The sequence below is a fragment of the Notothenia rossii genome (genome assembly GCF_949606895.1).
Source record: "Notothenia rossii genome assembly, chromosome: 5".
Classification (NCBI taxonomy): domain Eukaryota; kingdom Metazoa; phylum Chordata; class Actinopteri; order Perciformes; family Nototheniidae; genus Notothenia; species Notothenia rossii.
Window position 1 is genome coordinate 70,904,804 of NC_136903.1, and position 18,920 is coordinate 70,923,723.

The window sequence follows — 18,920 nt, forward strand, 5'->3', positions numbered from 1 at the left end:
ATTTATGTTGTGCTTAACAAAAATAGTAATGTGCATATGAATGTGAGCTATCGTATTTTCTCTTAATTTTTTATTTACTTCTGTTTTGTTGATTGTCAAGTGTTGTTTTGGAAGGGCTTGTCTTGTGGGACCAAGATAGAATAGTTGTTAATTAAATAAAAAGTGATGGGGATTCTTAATACAATTATTTATTTTTTTAAATAAAGTTTGTGCAATGGATCAGAACATCCTGTCGCTCATTGACACATTTCACTGACAATGCACTTCCTTTAGCTCTCAGTTAAAAACTGATCTGTTACATATGTAAAGACTAAGCCACAGACATGTAAACCACACCTTTAATAAATATGTGTTCAAGAAAAATGGTATGCAGTTGGGTGCAACCTGCGTGCAACTCAATTTTGACTATAACTACAGCTTTGTTTTTATATATATTAAATTGTATTTTAGGAAAAAAAAGTTGTCCCATCTGATGTCCCGAAAGTCGAAATTAAGCCATTCCTGGATTTGTGTATGTTTTTGTAGTTTTTATTTTGTAACCGAGTACTCTGAGATAGGTGATCATTGTTTGAGCCTGACCAGATTAAATACAAATACATTTCACAAAAGTACAATTTATAATTTGCTGAGTATTTGCTTCTATTGCTGCTGTAGAGAATCCCTGTCACTTATACTGCATGTGCTGGGCTTTCTAGATGTACCTGTTGGCAAAGTGTATACTACATAATCAACGCTGCAGCAATGATAATGAAATTAGATGTTTCAACAGTAGATTAGACTCTTGAGAACTTTGTGTAAACAAGTTTAATATTTTGAAAAGTATTACTACAGAATTTAAATACAATATTCTGAAAATGTAAGAAAAAAACCAAAACAAAGGCTTTACCATGACAGTGTCTACATTACAACATGGAAACTGTCCAAACAACAAGCAACACTTGTTACTACCTTTCCCCAGGATTGAGCTGTAGTCAGTTTAATAATTCACATTTCAGTTAACATGGCCGTTGTCACTCTGATTTGTGGTGGCATTACAATGCTTCATGAGATAACCAGTTAGTCATGTCCTGTATGTTCACTCTTCTGTTCAGGGCGGACATTCACTGCGGGGCCATCTTGGCTGCTTCAGCTTTTATTAGTGAGATGAGTTCCAGGTTAATGAGAAACACAAAGCGGAGACCTGCAATCTAAAGAGACAGATCCAGTGCGTTAGTGCCATGTGATGTCAACTTTACCAATAAGAGATTGAAACATTGCTAGTTAGAAGGGAGTATAGCACTTCAAAATGTAACATGATTTTTTTTTTGTTGGTGCATATTGGGTTAAGTTTATGTCCTCTGTGTTCGATAAGAATACTTTGAAATGATTTATTTTTCAATAATAAAATGCAATAGGTTGTATTTTACAAGGAAACGTTTCCCACACACCTCCACCACGGAGTTGTTGTTGAGTTTCCACTTGTTGCCCGACAGGACCGGTCTGCCATCTATGTAGATGGGTCGTCTCCCCTCATTTGCGATGAAAAAGTCTCCGTTATTCTTCAATTTAATAATTCCTGTAGACAGAAAGAAAATAAATCCAGATCACAGACTTAAATGGGTAGTTTGGTTACAATTAATTCAAAACGTTTTAAGACCGTGACCTTTAAGGACTCAAAACCCCTCGGAGTTCTGCATTATTGTGACTAATGCTGTGTTTCTCAAACTTTTCTTTATGTGTTCCCTTAATGTTCCCTTTTGAAAAAAAATTCAGCCAAGTACCAGCAAGAAATACCTATGAAAAAAGACAAAATACAGTGCTGCGCCAGTGGTCTGGATAACTCAAATGTCACTTTGTTTTCATGTTCAGTCCACATCTCGTCCAAACACACATGAAGTGACTGAACAAAACTCAATGCAAATGCAAAAAAAACCTGCAAAACTCAAAAATTGAACTGATGCTGTTATAATTGGGCTAAACAATCTCAATTTAAATCATAACTAAATATATTAGCAACGTTAAAATAGTTCATATGCTCTAAAATCTTTAATTGTGGAAATGTTTCCCTGTTTTTTGTTGTTTTGAAAAATGGTTTTGCTTTCAAGTGTTCAAGTTAGTTCACCTTGTTTTCTTGATATTTTCCAGGCAGGTCCCTCTAGTGATAGATCCACATCTATTGGTTTGTCCTTGGTCGCCCGGCCCAATGTAATCTGTGTGAACATGAATAAAAGTTAAATAGCATAATGGGGATAATACATCATCAAAGATGGGAATCCCTCTCACTCTTCCAGTTTTTTTTCTTACCTCCCGCGATCTCATGAGGTAGCGGACCATTCTTCCTCGTAGCGCTGCTAGTGTCTGGTTGTCAAAGTCAGGCATGCTCATCCCTATTGACACACAGACGAACACAAATGAGTTAACTAAACTGGATTAGTAACAAACTAATTTACCTAGAAAGCCATCTGTTTGGGATTGGTTACATACCTGTAATACTGTCCACGAGGACCTGCCAACGAGGCAACTCCTGCTCTAACTGTCTGATCTCTCTTTTCTGGTGACGATCGGAAATCATCAGCTCTGAAATAAAGACAGAGGTAAATCAGAGGTAAGGACATTTATGTCAACAGTTTCAAGATGATCAAAGATGTCATGCATGCTAGATGAATTGTGTTTATCTTGTTTCTTCATAATCCAATTTCTTACCGTGTTCCAACACCTCATCTCTACTCTCCCTGTGTGAAGAGACACAAAGGAAAACGTATCAACATCAAAAATTCATGCACAAACAATACTTTATAACAATACTTTAGTGAAAAGATGATAACATGTATTTCTTATCAAACAATACCATCTTATGCAAGATACACAAAATCTTACTTTAGCTTTACATCATCAACCATCTGTTCAGCATCAGAGAAGTTGAGGACCTGGTCGCCTTTAGGGAGAGGCTGGACTGTAACATAAAAATGACAAAGTTACTTCATTAATTACTTTGAATAGAAAAACAACACTGAGGACTCAAAGAGGCTTGAATTAAGTTTTCAGTTTTGCATGACTCTTCAAAAAGGGTATTTTCTGTATTGGCTTTCCTGATTTTATAATAATCATTTCCGAGAGGCATTGGCCATTTTTAAAAGAGCCAATGATGTTTTATAAGTGTAATAAAAAGCTAAGAGCTGAGATTTATGAGTTGATCTTGGCAGGTGTATTAAACAATTACAGCAGTTATATCATTAGGCATGTTGAACCAAAATGAACATTTCCTATCAGTTTTGAGAGCTGTGCCTTCTATATCCCAAATCACAAAATAGACTTATTGCAGTTTCGCTGGCAGATATATTTTTACTAAATAAAAATGTAATATATTACTAATTGCTTTGAAGATACATTGGTATTTATCTGTGTAGGTTTCTCTACTCACCGCTCTGGTCATCCAGTAGGTAGTACTGCTTCAGCAGCTGCCAGTGTACCAGCAGGCTCTTGGGGGTGCGAGATTGGTGAAAAACAGCGGGTTGTTTGCTCAGAAGCTCCTGGAACACGTCCAGCTTGGGCTGACTGGTCTGTTCAGTGACAAATGTAAAGCAAAACCGCTCGTGAATACAGCAGTCAGATATTTACCAAAGTGTACAATATTACATTTTGGCAAATACCTTCCCACCAATTTTGGCCAACGGCTGATAGGGATATAAGTCTTTCTTATAGTGTACTTAACATATTATGATGCCTACTAAAACTTCAACTTAGATATAGGTAAAAATTGCCACACTTATTTGTACGCTATGTATCGGGCCTTCATATTGGAAGACATTTTTCTAATGACATTTCTGGACTATATTTAATATTAAAGCATTTATTTGTTGATACTAATGAAGTGCCAATGTCACCATGCATCGTTATAGAACGTTTAAAAAGTATGCTATATGTGCAATGTTTATTAAACAACAATTGCTAAGTGTATCACTTTCACTTACCGAGCCAACCTTAGCCAGAAGGGCCTCCTCAGCCTGACTGAAGAGAGCTTTGCTCTGGATTGCCGCAATGGCTTCTGGGTGAAGCTGACGCATGGCCTGCCATGCTAGCCTAAACAGAGAGACAACAGAGAGAATTCAATTACTTTTTAATTGAGTCACTGACATAGAATATGGAGGGAAAGGTAAAGCAGTTACTTACTTTGAGATAACAGGGTCGTATAGGAGTGAGTACCACCTCTCTTTAATTTCCCGCAACGTGAAACGACAGCTGAACTTCACCCCCAAATGAACAGAGGTTAGGTCTGTGGTCTAGAGATAGATACAGACTCATTAGATCATAAACTGATTCATACAAACTGGTCACAATTATTATTTATATATTCGTTATCCATCTTATTGGACAATGATGTTAACGTAATACTACTCACCTGCAACACTGCATTTATAAGTAGCAGGTCATCAGTGGGTTTCCATCTTCCCAAGTCTTTAGTAATATGTAGAGGCTGCTTGCTTTTCTTTACTCTTTTGGTGATGGGGGCAGGGTTGACTACCATGGTGAGAGGCAGTGAGAGAGAGGTTCCTGATTTTGTCACCTAACATAAGGACAAACAAATATTCATCAAACCTCTGTAGGCTTATCATCTTTGCCACTAGATTGTTCAAAGGTGTGTTGGGTTTCTAAAGTCTTATGTACCTTCTTTTTCTCGCTGGATGAAGGTTCACTCCCTGAAAAGCGGATAGGCTCTATGACAGGAGGGCCTTTGACTCTGCTGGAAGACTTCACCAGACTGCTCTCCACCAGTTCATCGTCAAACTTCTTCCTCTTTATTGACCTAAAACATCATTGTATAAATACAATTATAATGCAACCGTTTAAACCAGGGGTCGGCAACCTTTTTGATATGAGGTGCCATTTAAAAAAAAAATTGTTATCAGCGTGCCAACGATCGAGAATTATCAACGGGGGGGGGGTTGAGGAGCTTGACGCTCGTCAACTATCTGCAGGATGGCGGGGGAGCCTCGCTGCAGTGGAAGCAGTGTGGACCTGTCAGCGCAACTTACATGTGGCCGAATTTAACAAACACATTACAATAATTGGTTTAAACGGCATAATAATAAGGACGATCGTCCGTTCTGTGATTCTCCAGAGCACACATGTTATCATATTAGGGTCATGCAGAGTGAGATGAGATCGCTGTCCCTTTAAGAGAGAGAGAGAGAGAGAGAGAGAGAGAGAGAGAGAGAGAGAGAGAGAGAGAGAGAGAGAGGGGTGTGGCTTGTGCATGTGTATTTGTGGATGGTAGAGCGACAGTGAGGGAACGTGACACATGTGTTTGTTTCTGGAAGTGAAATGAGGAAGCAGAAAAACAGAGGTCTGTGATGTATTTTGTGAAACAGAAGAACAGCTAAATAAATGCAACGGCCTCCCAAGAAGAGCTCGCCTCTCTCCAGTCATTTAAGCTAAAGTGGGTTATTGAACCTGAAGCTTGTTGCTTCTGCCCTCCTCGACTACGGTCTGGGAGCCGACAGGAAAGTTCAACACACAGATGGCCAGTCCGCCCCTTTGTAGCATATTATTTCGATGAGAGATGAGCAGATCGCCACTGGGCTTTCAACTAAATACACAGCCACGCAAAAACTGTGGCATTTGTACAGCTCCTTATGAGTACTGCAATTAGTGAAGTGTTTTCCTCCGTGGTGAAACGATCAGCACTGCACCACGGAGGAAAGCGGCAGAATGTCACCTGGAGTTAAAGAGAGCGGGGCTGCGTTGCGTGCATGGCTTCCTTCTGCAGGTAACAGGGAGACGCGCTCTGGCGGCGGTCTCGTTCAGGATCCGAAAATACAATTTAAATATTTTGCACACTTATTCCACTTATTCCTAGTGTTCCACTGGTTACGGTGCCGCGTGCCAATGCTGACACGCGTGCCAATGCTGACACGCGTGCCAATGCTGACACGCGTGCCAGGGGTTGCCGACCCCTGGTTTAAACAATTGCATAATGTACCACTGGAATACACAGTAAAGATGTACTAACAGTAAACAACACAACTATGCCTTAATGCCAACAAACACATACATGATGGAATAATGCAATATACAAGTATACCTTGAGGAACTTCTGCGTTTGGGAACACCGCTGCCAAATGCTTGTGTTGCAGTCCTTTTCCCATCTTTGACTCCAAGTGACTCTTCGTCCTCCGACCGACTCTGAGCACCAGCTACACCAACTACAGGGTCGCCAGCCTGCATCTGTTCAGCCACAACATGAAACACATCAGCAAATAGTCCAGACTCAGCTCAGAGGAACATACTTTCAACACGGCAAGATGTTCTATGGCCAGAGGTGGAAGAAGCACTCAGATCTTGTACGTAGAAATACCAGAGAGTAGGAGTACAAATCCTGCAATCAATATTGCAATGTTACTCAAGTAAAAGTACAAAAGTATTAGCATCAAATTATACTACTTAAACTACCACATTTCAAAGTACTCATTATGCAGATTGGTCCATTTCAGAATAATATATTACATGTTTGATTATAATTATTGATTTAAAGTGTTATTCGAAGCTGGTTAAGGAGCAGCTAGTTTTAATAACTTGTTGATGCTGCAGAGTAGCTTGTGTATTTACTCCAGTTGTAACATAAGTCTTATAGTTAAGTGTTGATTATATTTCACCTCATTAATCCAAATCTGCAAAGTTAAAAAAAATATCACATACATGTACTGGAGAAAAAGTACATGATTGATATCTGAAGTAAAGTACACGTCCCTCAAAATGTTACATATATATATATATATATATATATATATGAAACACAGTGAAATGTTTATAAGTGGTGAGATATAGACAGTGGTGTAAAGTAACTAAGTACATAAGTCCAGTGTCCATGGACCATTAACTCCCTCCAGGTTGCATACAAACCTTCAAATCAGTACTGAGATTTACTCAAGCACTGTACTTAAATACATTTTTGAGGGATTTTACTTGAGTATTTCCATTTGTTGCTACTTCTACCCTACTATATTTCAGAGGTAAATAATGTACTTTTACTCCACTACATTTAATAAGTAACTTAGTTACTTTGCAGATTTTGTTAAATGAATCTACCCTGCAGTATACAAAGTAATTCAACTTTGCTAGCTTTGATAAACACAAAAATGTACCAATAATTATAATCAAAACATTGTAGCTATTCTGAAATGGGCAAATCTGCATGATAAGTACTTTTACTTTTGGTAATTAAAATATATTTTGATGGGAGTAATGTAGTACTTTCACTTGAGTAACAATTTGATTGTATAACTTTGACTTGTAACAGAGTATTCCATACAATCTGAGTACTTTTCTCTGGTAGCTTTAATTATTTTAACAACACTGTGATATTATATTTTGTACTTTAGCTCAAAAGGAAACATAGAGTCAAAGTTATAACCTGACAGACGGATTAAGGCCCAGCATGAAACTGATTATCCTCAACATTACTTAACAACTCTGAGATTGTAGATCCTGTGTTTATGTTTATGGTAGTCAGGGGAAAGGACTGGCTAATCAGATTAGCAATGCCTTTGTTTACATACGTTAGCTACCGTGCATCGCTTTCTGCCTTCAATGTGTAATTTTTAGTGAGAATTTAAGAACTGTGGCAAGATGGAGAACTTGTCCAGACAATATTGCACTGCATCCTGTTCGGTTAGATAACCTAATTTGTTCAAATATAAAGCTCGTTAACATTCGCTAACTAGCATTAGCTTAGCAAACACACCGTTCTGACGAGAGCTAGCGTTAGTTGCGTAGCCAGAGCTAACACAACTAGCTTCACTGTCTGGGGACTCACCTTTCCCCGTTGTATTCCTTCGTTCTGGTATTTGAACCGTTAGCTGGAGTCTGTATGGTCTATGTATGCCTTTTACAAACACATCAGTAGCTAGCTACATGGCTAACTGGCTACATGAATTTGACGTTTTCCTGTTAGCATTAGCTGCTCTGCTAGTCTGTTTTCTTCCTGTGAGGTTGTAGCACCTTGACGGCGCATTACTGCCTCCTTCTGGACTGGAGAGTGAGTCTGAATCAAACTTTAAAGCAGTTTTCTGACTTGATATTTTACATCTATTTACATAATCTACACAAATCCATAACCAACTATTTATAACCAAGGTTGATGAGTCTTGTTTGCATTTTGGGCCAATGTCTTGGTACTAAAATGCTATTAAATTACACATTTAAAAGCTTTATTCTTGTTCAAATATTTACACGTTCCCCCTTTTTGTTTATTTAATTTAAAAGAGTAGCATACACTTTATAATTATGATGAATTATTTAGGCATATTTGTGATTCATGATATTGGGCTACACATAGGCTACATAAAATTGACTTGATTACTAATGGCCCAAGTTAAAACATTTGTAACTTTGAACCCCACCCTTACTTTATAAAGTGCTTTAAATGTAACCATATGTGTAAATACCAATACAAAATGTTAACATAAATTAATATGTTTATTAACATTTATTTTTCATTCCTTATCTTTATATGCAATGGGGAGTTGTAAAATCATATTCTTTTGTTTAATATCAAGTCTTGGGCTTGTCCTACTTTCTCATAATCAAATAACCCCCACCAGGATCATAGAAAAATTGTAGCAAGACAGGAAATGTTTTAATGTAGGCTTTAGTTTAGGGTTATACTTTTTTCCTTTTCCCACCAGGAATCCCAAACTTTTCCCATATAGTTTTATGTTTTTGTATGATGCTCCATCAGGTTTACCCAGAGTAGAGTTACAAAATCAGCATTTCTCTCTGAACTCTAGTGTTTTTACTCCTGAACCCACGCCCCACAGTTGTATTTAAACATCTACTAAGTGTAGAATACATATTTAAACAGATAAAGATTGTAGATTCCAGAGCTGACTTTATTTTTACTTTGAGGTGGATCTTTATTTTTAGATCAGAGGTTTTTAAAGTCTTAGGCTAGAAAACTTGGCTAAACGTGCCCTTTCACCTAATTGGTTGGTTTCACTCAATTCCTAGTTTGGTTTAGGATCATGATTTTATAATTTAATCCCACAGACACTCAACAATTACATCTCTCCTAAGGCATTTTTAGTTATTCTTACTTTGGGAAAAACTATAAAATTCCACAACATTCTGCATTTCTGAACCATCTCTCTAATTCACACACATATAGACTAGGCACATTTTCATTCACCGAGGCTCCGCTGTAAAAGTTTGCAGCCCCCGGGGGAGGCCTGCCTTAACCTTTGAAAACCTCTTTTAAGTTGAACATCATTGTTTTTCACTCCATTGACAGTGGGGCTATATAGTCCAAATGTTTGAACCCCAGCTGCTGCACCACAGCTGTTACTACACACTCCACATGGTGACAGAGGAACTTTGATACCCTGAGACAAACTGAGAGAGATAAAAGCAAATGCTGAACCAAGGGAGGGATTTTGAAAACAAGTGTGCATTACATTAACACAAAAGAACAATGTATTATTGACCTAAAATGGACCCCCCAACAAATCAAAAAACAAGCAAAGTCCAACCTGACATTTTTTAATGATATTTACAGTACCAGTTCTAAAATGTGTTAAATTAGAATAAATACAGAGTTCAGTTACTGAAACGTATTACATTTACAAAATGGTGGCGTAACACTCAAACTAGTAGGTTTATAAACAATGTAAGACAGATAAAGTAGCATTGTGCTGCACTCTTAAATTGTTGCATATGTTAAAGACAGTACAGACAATGCCTGAGTGCAAAGAGGCCTCTTTTAGGGATTTTAAACAGCATAATATATTTCTACACGGGAATCATTTCAATAGCTGCCGTTTTTATAAAAACATTTTTTTTAAAGGAACCCGTCACTAAAAGTGAACCATAATCACCTTATGAAGAACACTTTGATTAATACATCATGTCAACTCAACATTACTACAACAGCTAAATACAAGCTGAAGAGTGTTCATGTGTCTGTGTCTCTAGAAATATTTGAAATATATACAACATATTGTGTATCTCGGACTTACTTACAGAAACGCTCTTTGTATTAAATATTTGCACGACCAGGGCACATACGTTAAGAGTGCAGAACATCAGAGGTAAACTCAGATTTATGAAGGGGTTACATTAAAATAAAAAATCAGTGTCAAATACAGAAATGGTGCAAATTCAACGGCCTGGCTCACTTAAGGATAAAGTTTGCATTTTGGGTTTTGAAAATGAAGGAGATCAATGGATGACTCTTGGCCTAGGTGCAATTAAGAGCTTGATGGTGATTTACTTCTAAAAAAACATCACCCCACAGTATTACATTTGGAGTTATACCAGTGGAAATCCTCAGTGATGAGCTGTCACTGCTCATCATTCGTTCATCTGCCCTCCTTTACCAGCAGCCTTGACACACTAGGTAACAGATATGGAGGGCTTTCGCCTTTTCAGTGACAAAGGTCGGAGGTCCGCCCTTACTGCGTGCAACAGTCTCACGTTTCCTGCGATAACTCCACCTGTTATCACTCTCTAGGGCGAGAGAGTAACGTTCTCGTTCGTGCAACAGACCAGTTCAGGAGAGTGGGTCATCGTTCAATAAACTGGAGGCTAATGACACTTTCAGGAACCAGAAGCGTTCTGGTCTTGGGTTTGACGGAAATCCCTTCTGGGTCGGGCTTCACATCAAACTCTAAGAGGATCTAGTGTGAACAGAGAAAATAAATTAAACCGAAGGAAAAAAATCCAGTGCCCATCATGTGCAAAGTGTTGGGTCGTGACTCTTAACTAAAATCTCTAGATTAAGTAATCAAATTAATTCATTAGGAACTGGATTTGCATTAGTCTCAAATCCCTTTCTTTGAGTTCCCTATATTGTCTAAGAAAAATGCAGGAATAGAATTTGAGGATTAATTGATTCAAATAATCTGTGTACTTGCTGCATTTAACAGAAAGTATTACAGTGTTTGGGACAAATATATGTAAATGTTGTATAAATGTTTTTTCTTTACATGTTTGGAACGGATTAAATGGATTTGCATTTACACACTTTTACATCACAGTAATTCACTCTCTGATCGTCGTCATCATCATATCATAAACTACCTATCAAAGACTCAAAAACAAAAGGTTAACTCCTGACAACTCACCCTCGAAAGAGCGAGGTAGAGCTCCAGTTCGGCGATGCGACGCCCTATGCAGCTGCGCTTTCCCACCCCAAAGGGTATGGAGGCATACGGGTGGAACGTCTGGTCCTTCTTCAACCAGCGATGGGGCTGAAATTCATCTGGATTCGGAAACACGGCTGGATCTCGTGATGTCGCGAAGTGGCAAAGGGTAATCAGAGTCTGGAAGAAAACATTGTACTGTCAGAGATTTACAACATTCACACTGTTTTTAAGAGAGAAGGCATTTTTGGACATGGGAACATGTACCTTTACTATCAGAGATAGAATATTTTTTAAATAAGATTCACCCTTAAGCCAAACTCTGTGAAGTAAAACATTATTAGCTAGCTATCTTTTTGATATTTACAACTTCACTTGTATAAAAGGTATAACCAAGTTGAAATGGATTTAGAAGTAATCAGTTGCCTCGAAAACTATAAAGGAAACATTGCAATAAATTAAAAACCAAACCCTTTAAATGTACATTTAGCACAGTAAAAATGTCTCCCTTACAGTGTGAACACCTGACATTAGACAGATTTCCATCCAGACAGTTAACAGAGTTTCAAAGATATTATAGTGTCTTTATTCCCTCAACTCACTCACATTTTTAGGGATGAGGTAGCCTCCAACCTCGATGTCTCTCTCTGTAGTGACTCTTGCATTGGCAGGAATTACCGGGTACAACCTGGAAAACAAAGTTCAATAATGTAAGCAAAATGAAAGTTGAGGGTCGAAAACGAGATGTTTTCAGGAAATGAAGTGAAATCTTTTGAGTTCTACCTAAGCACTTCTTTGACGGTGGCTTTCAGGAGAGGCATGCGGGCCACGTCCGCTGCCTCCGGTATGCTTCGTCCCTGCAGCACGCTCAACACCTCGTCCCGCAGCATTGCCTGCAACTCAGGGTGACGGGACAGCTCGTACAGCGACCAGGACATGGTGCTGGAGATCTGAAAGAACGGGCGGGGTGTAAAAAGGTTCATAAATCAGGAAGATATGATGGCAGAGTACAGCGGACAGACAGAGAGAGTGATTGTTCTTACTGTGTCGACTCCTGCAAGAAGCAGCTCTGTGACGTTGCTGTAGACAGTCTTCATTGGCATCCCGGCCCGCGACAGGAAGTATGTCAGATAGCGGCCCTCCACCTCCTCTCCACGGGCAACCTTTTCTGCTTCAGCCGTCATACGTTGGTCAATGTGGCCTTTAGCTAGAGACAAAGAGAATAAATTATTTCTGGTGAGATCTTCAGAGTGATATCATTATTACCAAATAAGTATCAAAAACCAGTATGGCCTTTCTGAAGATCTTAGTTGTGTTCATATTCTTACATTTCTGATAGTATTTTGAGTATTTTTCCTTTAGGTTTACTCTTCACATTTCATATTTGTCAATGCATATGAATCGTGTAAACGCAAAATGTATAATCATTGGCTCATTATAAATATTTAAAACATAAACTCGACTCGATATTCTTAAAATTCCTTCAACCACATCATGACAGATGTTCAAGACTTCATATCGCAGATGATCTTGTAGTGCGTGAGGGTTAAAGACTTTAACCTCCTGCTTCCTGATCCAGTTTGCACCACAGTGATCATTTAAACATTTGATTCAGATGTGGATGAGTCATAACATACTGTCAGAGTGAGTGGGTGGAATAATCTAATGCTGAGGGGAACCAGATTTAGCTGTAAAGAAATTAGGCCGGGCAGACGGAAAGTAATCAAAGAGGGTGGAAAAACATAGAGTTTGTTTTGGTGTCATTGTGTAGGGGAAGTGCTAGCATTCGTCTCCTGAATGTCCCTGATAATATATCTTTTAAAAAATGTATTTTCTGTTTATGCTCGCTTTTAATATTTCTTCCAAATCTTCTCTCTTTAAATACAGTGTTATACAGACATCCATCACTATCAGAGTACAAGTAGGCTGACATGTTGCTATTCTTTCTTATGTCACCACTAAACTCAATTATTAGTAGAAATGACCTACCAAAGTTGAACATGTAGTCCCAGCTCTGACAGAAGGAGTTCCAGGGTTTAGGAAACAGCCGGTGCAGCCACTTTGGCATGAACATGGTGAGAAGCGTTGTTACGAACATGGTGTTGATCGATTGGATGAAATGCTCCGTCTCTTCAGGGATAACCGCATCCAGGCAACCAATTCTTGATTCAAACAAAACCGAGGAAATGCCTGTCAAATAAAAAGAAGGTAAATGAGGAGGTGAGAAAGACACGGCACGAGGGCTGACAGACATGTTAACAGATGATGAAACTATATCTACTGTTTGGCCTTTTTTGAAGGTAAAATTGTTTTTTCAACAACAGTTGGCCGAGCTTCCACTCAACACTACAATCAATTTGATGTCGGTAGAGTAAATGTTAGAGAGAGACGGGAATGTGACCATGCAGTCACTAGATTGATTTGTTTAGTCTGGGAGAAATAAGGGAGAGCAAAAGGAATAAATGTATATTTTCTTCATGGAAGAATGAAGGCTGAGGAGCCACGAGGCAGGGAATGAACAATGGCTTTAACAGGATCTATAAGAGCTGGTAATAAGAAAAGTACATTTACTAATGTGCTGTACAATACTGAGGAGCTTCTATGTTACTTGAGTATTTCCATTTTATTAAATATGTTTATTCAACAAAATGTCAGTGGAAAATATTGATATCTTTTTACGGGACTAATTATCTGATAGCTGTAGGTATTACCTGTAATAACTTAGTTTAGATGTTATACACAAACACATGATGAGTTTACAAAAGAAGATGCAGCATTATAGGTTAAGCTATTTAACTTCTAAAGTATAACTAGTTTAAATAAGCTCTGTCTCCAATGTGTGATAACTTTGAATGCGGTTGTCTTAGTTGTAAGGTTACTATTTTGCCGAATTGCTACTTATACGTAAATTATAATGATATGTATAATTGTTCCACTATTGGAAAGGTGAACTGAAGGTTACTCGTTATCGATCCATGATTTGTTTTGAATGTCGTTGTCATTATCAGAAAACCTATCTTCCTGTATCTGACTGGCCCTAATTAACAATGTTTACACGGTGTGGTGCACCCTGTAGTGATGCATGATGTTTCCACGGCTCAGACCACATTAAATCTTACCCTCGAGGCCGAATCGATAGAACTCCCTTGAGATGTCAGCGACAAGGCCCTCAGACGTTCTGCTCAGGCGAAGTTTGGCAATGAGGTCGCTGACCACGCCGTTCAGGGTTTCATCGTAGGCTTCCACGGCTTTGGGTCGCAGCATGTGCTTACCAAGGAGACTTCTCACCGACTGCCACTCCTCCCCCTCACTGGGAACAAACAGAAAGATAAATGAAGAAACACTTGTGTTAGTTGAGCATCTCTGCGTGTTTGTGAGTATTTAACTGGTGCATTGAAAAGAAATGTACACTGAATGTGTCATTTCTTATTATTATATTGTTCAGTTCTGTTCATCTGTCCCCACTCTTGAGAGGGTATTTCCTTAACAACTATGGTTAAATATAGAATGATGAATGAATGAGTTGTGAACAGTCTTATCTTTAAGTTGTGTCTTTGTTATCAGTTAATATATTACATCATTTCGTAATGCCATAGTTCCTACTACGAATTACAAATCATTCAAGTTTGCATTTATCTTGTGATTTGGGGATTTACAACAAGAGAGGGCTGTCTCAGAGTGCTACTCACGAAGTCAGGAGTCCGTAGTGATGTCCCCTGAGCTTCCTGTAGTCCTTCCAGGAGGAGAGGTCAGAGCGCATGGGGTGCTGGCCCTCCTGCCTCAGAACCTGCTCAATGAGCGCTGGATCAGCAACATGAACGGTCAGAATGGGGCCAAAGCTTGCCTTCCACATGGGCCCATATCGCTGCAAGCCCTCCAGCTACAACATGAGGGAGAGGGGGGTGACCTTGTGAAAACGCTGCAAGCTATGAACTGATTGGCAGCATCTTTGATGATGCCCGGCGGAGAACTAAAGATGTGTGCAGGCTTCTTTTATTCACTCATGATTAGATCATTCATGGGCTGCAACCATGTGCTGACTATGATTAATCGATCAAGGAAAAAAGTAGCACCAATTGTTTGAATCATTGAAGTAAATGTTCATGCAATGATTCCAGAAAGTGCTGTTTTTAGTGTCTCAAGTGTATACATGTTCTGCTTTTAACTGGGTTCTTCCTTATTAACCTGATTATCTTTGTGTTTTGTACTGACAAAACAAGACATTTGAATTCATCATCTTGGGCATTTTTCACATTTGAGAGACCAAATGATTAATGGGTAATGAAAGTAATTGTTAGTTAGTTAGGACAAAAGAATATTGGCCTGTGTCTATTACAGGCCAATATTCTCCTGTCCTTGGCTTGGTTTTTCTTACTAAAGGTTGAAATAACTTACAAAATGTGTAAAAGACAGTTACACTGCAAAACAAATATATTAATATGTAAGCCCGAGTGTTGTGCCTACAGGTTATCAAGGATGCATTCATTATGGCATCTTAATATATTAAATAAATACATATTTTTAGAATTCAGTCCAGTGACTAAGACACAGCCTATACTAAATGTATCCATATTCAAAAGAATCCTACCAGCGTTAACAGCAAACCTGTTAGATATGACAAAAATATATTGTCTGCTTTAAAAACGATACACTCATATGGGGGTTGTGCCTGGGGCACCCCATTTATAAGCACCCATTCGGTCTATATTATTTGACACCCTATCAGTGGGGGTAGGGGCAACCTGACAGTCAGTTTGAAGGAGATGCAGCAGACACTGATTTCCTCGTTGTCTCCGTCTATTTTCAATTTACACAATATGCAAATTAGGTTTAACCTTCCTTAAATAACAATAGACAGATTACACAACTAACTAAAAACACGAAGAAGGGTGCATCTTGGTGCGATCAGCTTTAAAGAGGCAGGTGTTGCAAATGTTCATATATTTGGTGTCTTTAACTGTCCCTGTTTATCCTCTTACCTGCAGCTGGTGCAGCCGGGACAGCCCCCGTTTGGCGAACAAGTCCCAGGCGAAACTGGCCACGGAGGGTCCGGGCATGTCCTGCAGGGTCTTGGCTGCCTGCTGCTTGGCGGATGCGCCCTCAGCCCACCTCTCCATCCACTTGATCAGGGGGATGGCACTGCGGCCGGATACTCTCAAAGCTTGTTGCAGCATCCTTCTCACTCTGATCATGAATCGGTGGCTGGACGCAGCTCTCGGAGCTCATTGCGGCAGTATTTATAAGGCGCTAACTGCTCCTCGAACCCGCGGAAATCTTGGCCAATCACCGGTGTAAATTCAGCGCAAGCCCCGCCCCCGTCTGGATGAGACTTTGAAGACGTGAGCTGAGGGGAGGTGTGTCCAATCAGAGGGGTCGAGCTCAGACCATCCCATAGACAGCACACGTGGAGGTCCTGGATAAATAATACATGACTTCTCTGATACTCTTGAGGCTTATCTCCCCCCTGCAGCACTTTGATCTCTGATAGTCCAGCAGACATGTTTCGAGTGAACATGTGGAAATTAGGTCTTGTGTGCTTAATAGACCGCTCGACCCTAAAGGCCAATGTTATTATAGATCCCATTGATTTAGGCAGGACAAAACCTCAAGCAGAATCAGATAAATCAATGAAAAAAGGGGGTTGGATTAGAATTTTGAGGTTTAATATTAGCTAAATACGAAATGGCCTGTTAACAAAGACATTAGTTCAATCTTATCTTGAAGAAAAAGGCGTAATCAGGGACAGTCTGTGTCTTTTTAAGACTTGGCATGGCTTTTTTTTAGCCAGCTATAACACATGTTTTAGGTGACTTTGCGAGGGATCAATTCTTGACCTGATTTAAATTTGAACTGGAATCTGTCCAAGGCACCATGAACTGTGAAGTAACATCCCAGGGACTGTACTCAGAATCTGCTTTGACATTTGCTCCTGTATGTTGTATGCTCTAACTGGAATATTAGATCATCCAGTTTCACAGAAACATTGACGTTTGATTGCCAATCCCAGCTTGATGAGAGAGTTAGACTAAAAGTACCCTTGACCGACTTTTCCGTTATGGTTCGATTAAACTTGTTCAGCGTTTGCAGGATATGCGTGTTGAAATGCATCATCTTGTTACCAAGTGGATCCTAATTATCACAATCTTAGCTACCTATCACCCCAACGCCAGGCCATAAATATGTTAAATCATAAGGTATGAACAGTCTATGGTATGAAGTGAACCCAACATTGTACAGTAAAAAATACTTCTAACAATGCAGCTGCCAAATATTATACGAAAACCAATAGTGTATATTTAAATTACTGCAGCTTGAGAGAGAAACACATATGGGTTGGTTCCTAAAACGGAGCCCATCAGCTAACTAAATTACATATAGTGTTTGTTCCTGTGCAGAACCACAGTGGACATATTATCCATGCAGAAGTATCCTGTAGTTTCACTAAAGGACAGATCATGTCAGCCTGATGTTGGGGTATAAAGGATAAAATCTTACATCACATTATATTTTCACATCAGCTGTAGGCTTTATGGAATACAATGCAGAGTATTTAGACATTTAGTGTTTTAGGCCAAATGTTTTAACCTTCTGCGCCAGTTTAATGTGTTGGCATTTTGCAAAGGTCAAGTAAAGAATGCATGATTTTATTTAGCTGGGGGCTGAAGGAGGATTTATGAGTATGACCTGCTACAGCTTGTGTAGACTGTATGTGAGCAAATCTAATCGTCTAACTGATGGTAAACATGTGACGAAGCAACTTTGGTAAGATACATTGAAAATTTGAAATTGTGGAAAAACTGAGGAACACAGGGAAATTCTTCTGGGCTGGTTTTGGGGTTTTACGCAGAAACCTTGTGATGTGGAGTAACCTTTTAAGAAACATCCATGATAGTGATTTATCAGATATCTTTTGCATGAATTCTTAGAGCATAGAAAATACAAGAAATAATTGATTTAAAGACATAGAGGTCAAGCCACTGCGAAGAAATTGAATAAAAGCACGAGTTGGATTAATTGCAGCAGTAGAACAGTGAGAAATACAAGTAAGATAAGGTTGCACAATGATGAACAGCCAATACGACAACAGCCTTATAGGATAAAGACCCCCGGGAAAAAGAGTAATCAGGAGACCTCTTTTAAGCATTATGGCAATCCCCACATGAAGTGACCTAGACATGTGAATCAAGAGACACAAAACAAACCGTGATGCTGAATGGTGAAGTTAAAAGTGCAACCAAAGACCTATCAGAAAACCTCTTTACATCTTCCTCTGTGGAAAATGTGTTTATCTTGAAGGATGCAAGAAATGTACATGAACACATAACCACCTTTTAAACAAGGTCAGTGTTTTGATGAGTCGGGGCTTACACAACGCACATCAAACAAAGATACGTTGTTTTCTTTACAACTGGCTGTTCTACTGAACTCATATAACATATATGCTTCCCTAACTTTGTTCTTTGTGGAAAGATGCACATTTTGCACCGGCATGGGGGCTCAGAGGCTCATCTTCAGTCTCATGTTCAGCAGGCTGGTAATTTGAGACCACACAAGAAACTGACTCGAATTAAACGCTCTAAAAAAAAACAGACATTATTTAGTAAATCTGGCCATGCCTGAGTAACAGGGATTAATATTGATTATAAAAAACTTAATAAGAAATCCTGTCAAAGAATGGCTTCTTTGTGCTGTCGTAAGGTGCAAGCTGATGTGGCCCAATAGATCATGATATGGATCACAGCGGGGATCGCCTGAGAGGTATTTCCCCTTACTGTATTGGCCCAGTGCCCAGAGTGAGACTGCTAT

At 39.1% G+C, this 18,920-nt stretch overlaps 2 protein-coding genes across 2 annotated transcripts; both read right to left on the reverse strand.

Moving 5' to 3' along the window:
- Positions 1 to 786: 786 nt before the first annotated feature.
- mcrs1 (microspherule protein 1) lies at positions 787 to 8,009 on the reverse strand. The gene is made up of 14 exons (XM_079680116.1): positions 7,793 to 8,009; positions 6,062 to 6,204; positions 4,645 to 4,783; positions 4,379 to 4,543; positions 4,150 to 4,259; positions 3,951 to 4,059; positions 3,401 to 3,539; positions 2,857 to 2,932; positions 2,683 to 2,711; positions 2,464 to 2,556; positions 2,284 to 2,366; positions 2,102 to 2,189; positions 1,428 to 1,555; positions 787 to 1,187 (listed from the first exon to the last, which is right to left on the reverse strand). Exons 2-14 carry the CDS (start codon positions 6,202 to 6,204, stop codon positions 1,101 to 1,103), a joined length of 1,389 nt encoding a protein of 462 aa, XP_079536242.1. The 5' UTR covers positions 7,793 to 8,009; the 3' UTR covers positions 787 to 1,100.
- A 1,488-nt stretch (positions 8,010 to 9,497) lies between these two features.
- Positions 9,498 to 16,354, reverse strand: cyp27b1 (cytochrome P450, family 27, subfamily B, polypeptide 1). Its single transcript, XM_079685032.1, has 9 exons — positions 16,094 to 16,354; positions 14,804 to 14,994; positions 14,234 to 14,424; positions 13,104 to 13,304; positions 12,158 to 12,321; positions 11,898 to 12,064; positions 11,721 to 11,802; positions 11,097 to 11,294; positions 9,498 to 10,649 (listed from the first exon to the last, which is right to left on the reverse strand). Exons 1-9 carry the CDS (start codon positions 16,304 to 16,306, stop codon positions 10,536 to 10,538), a joined length of 1,521 nt encoding a protein of 506 aa, XP_079541158.1. The 5' UTR covers positions 16,307 to 16,354; the 3' UTR covers positions 9,498 to 10,535.
- Between the last annotated feature and the right edge of the window lie 2,566 nt (positions 16,355 to 18,920).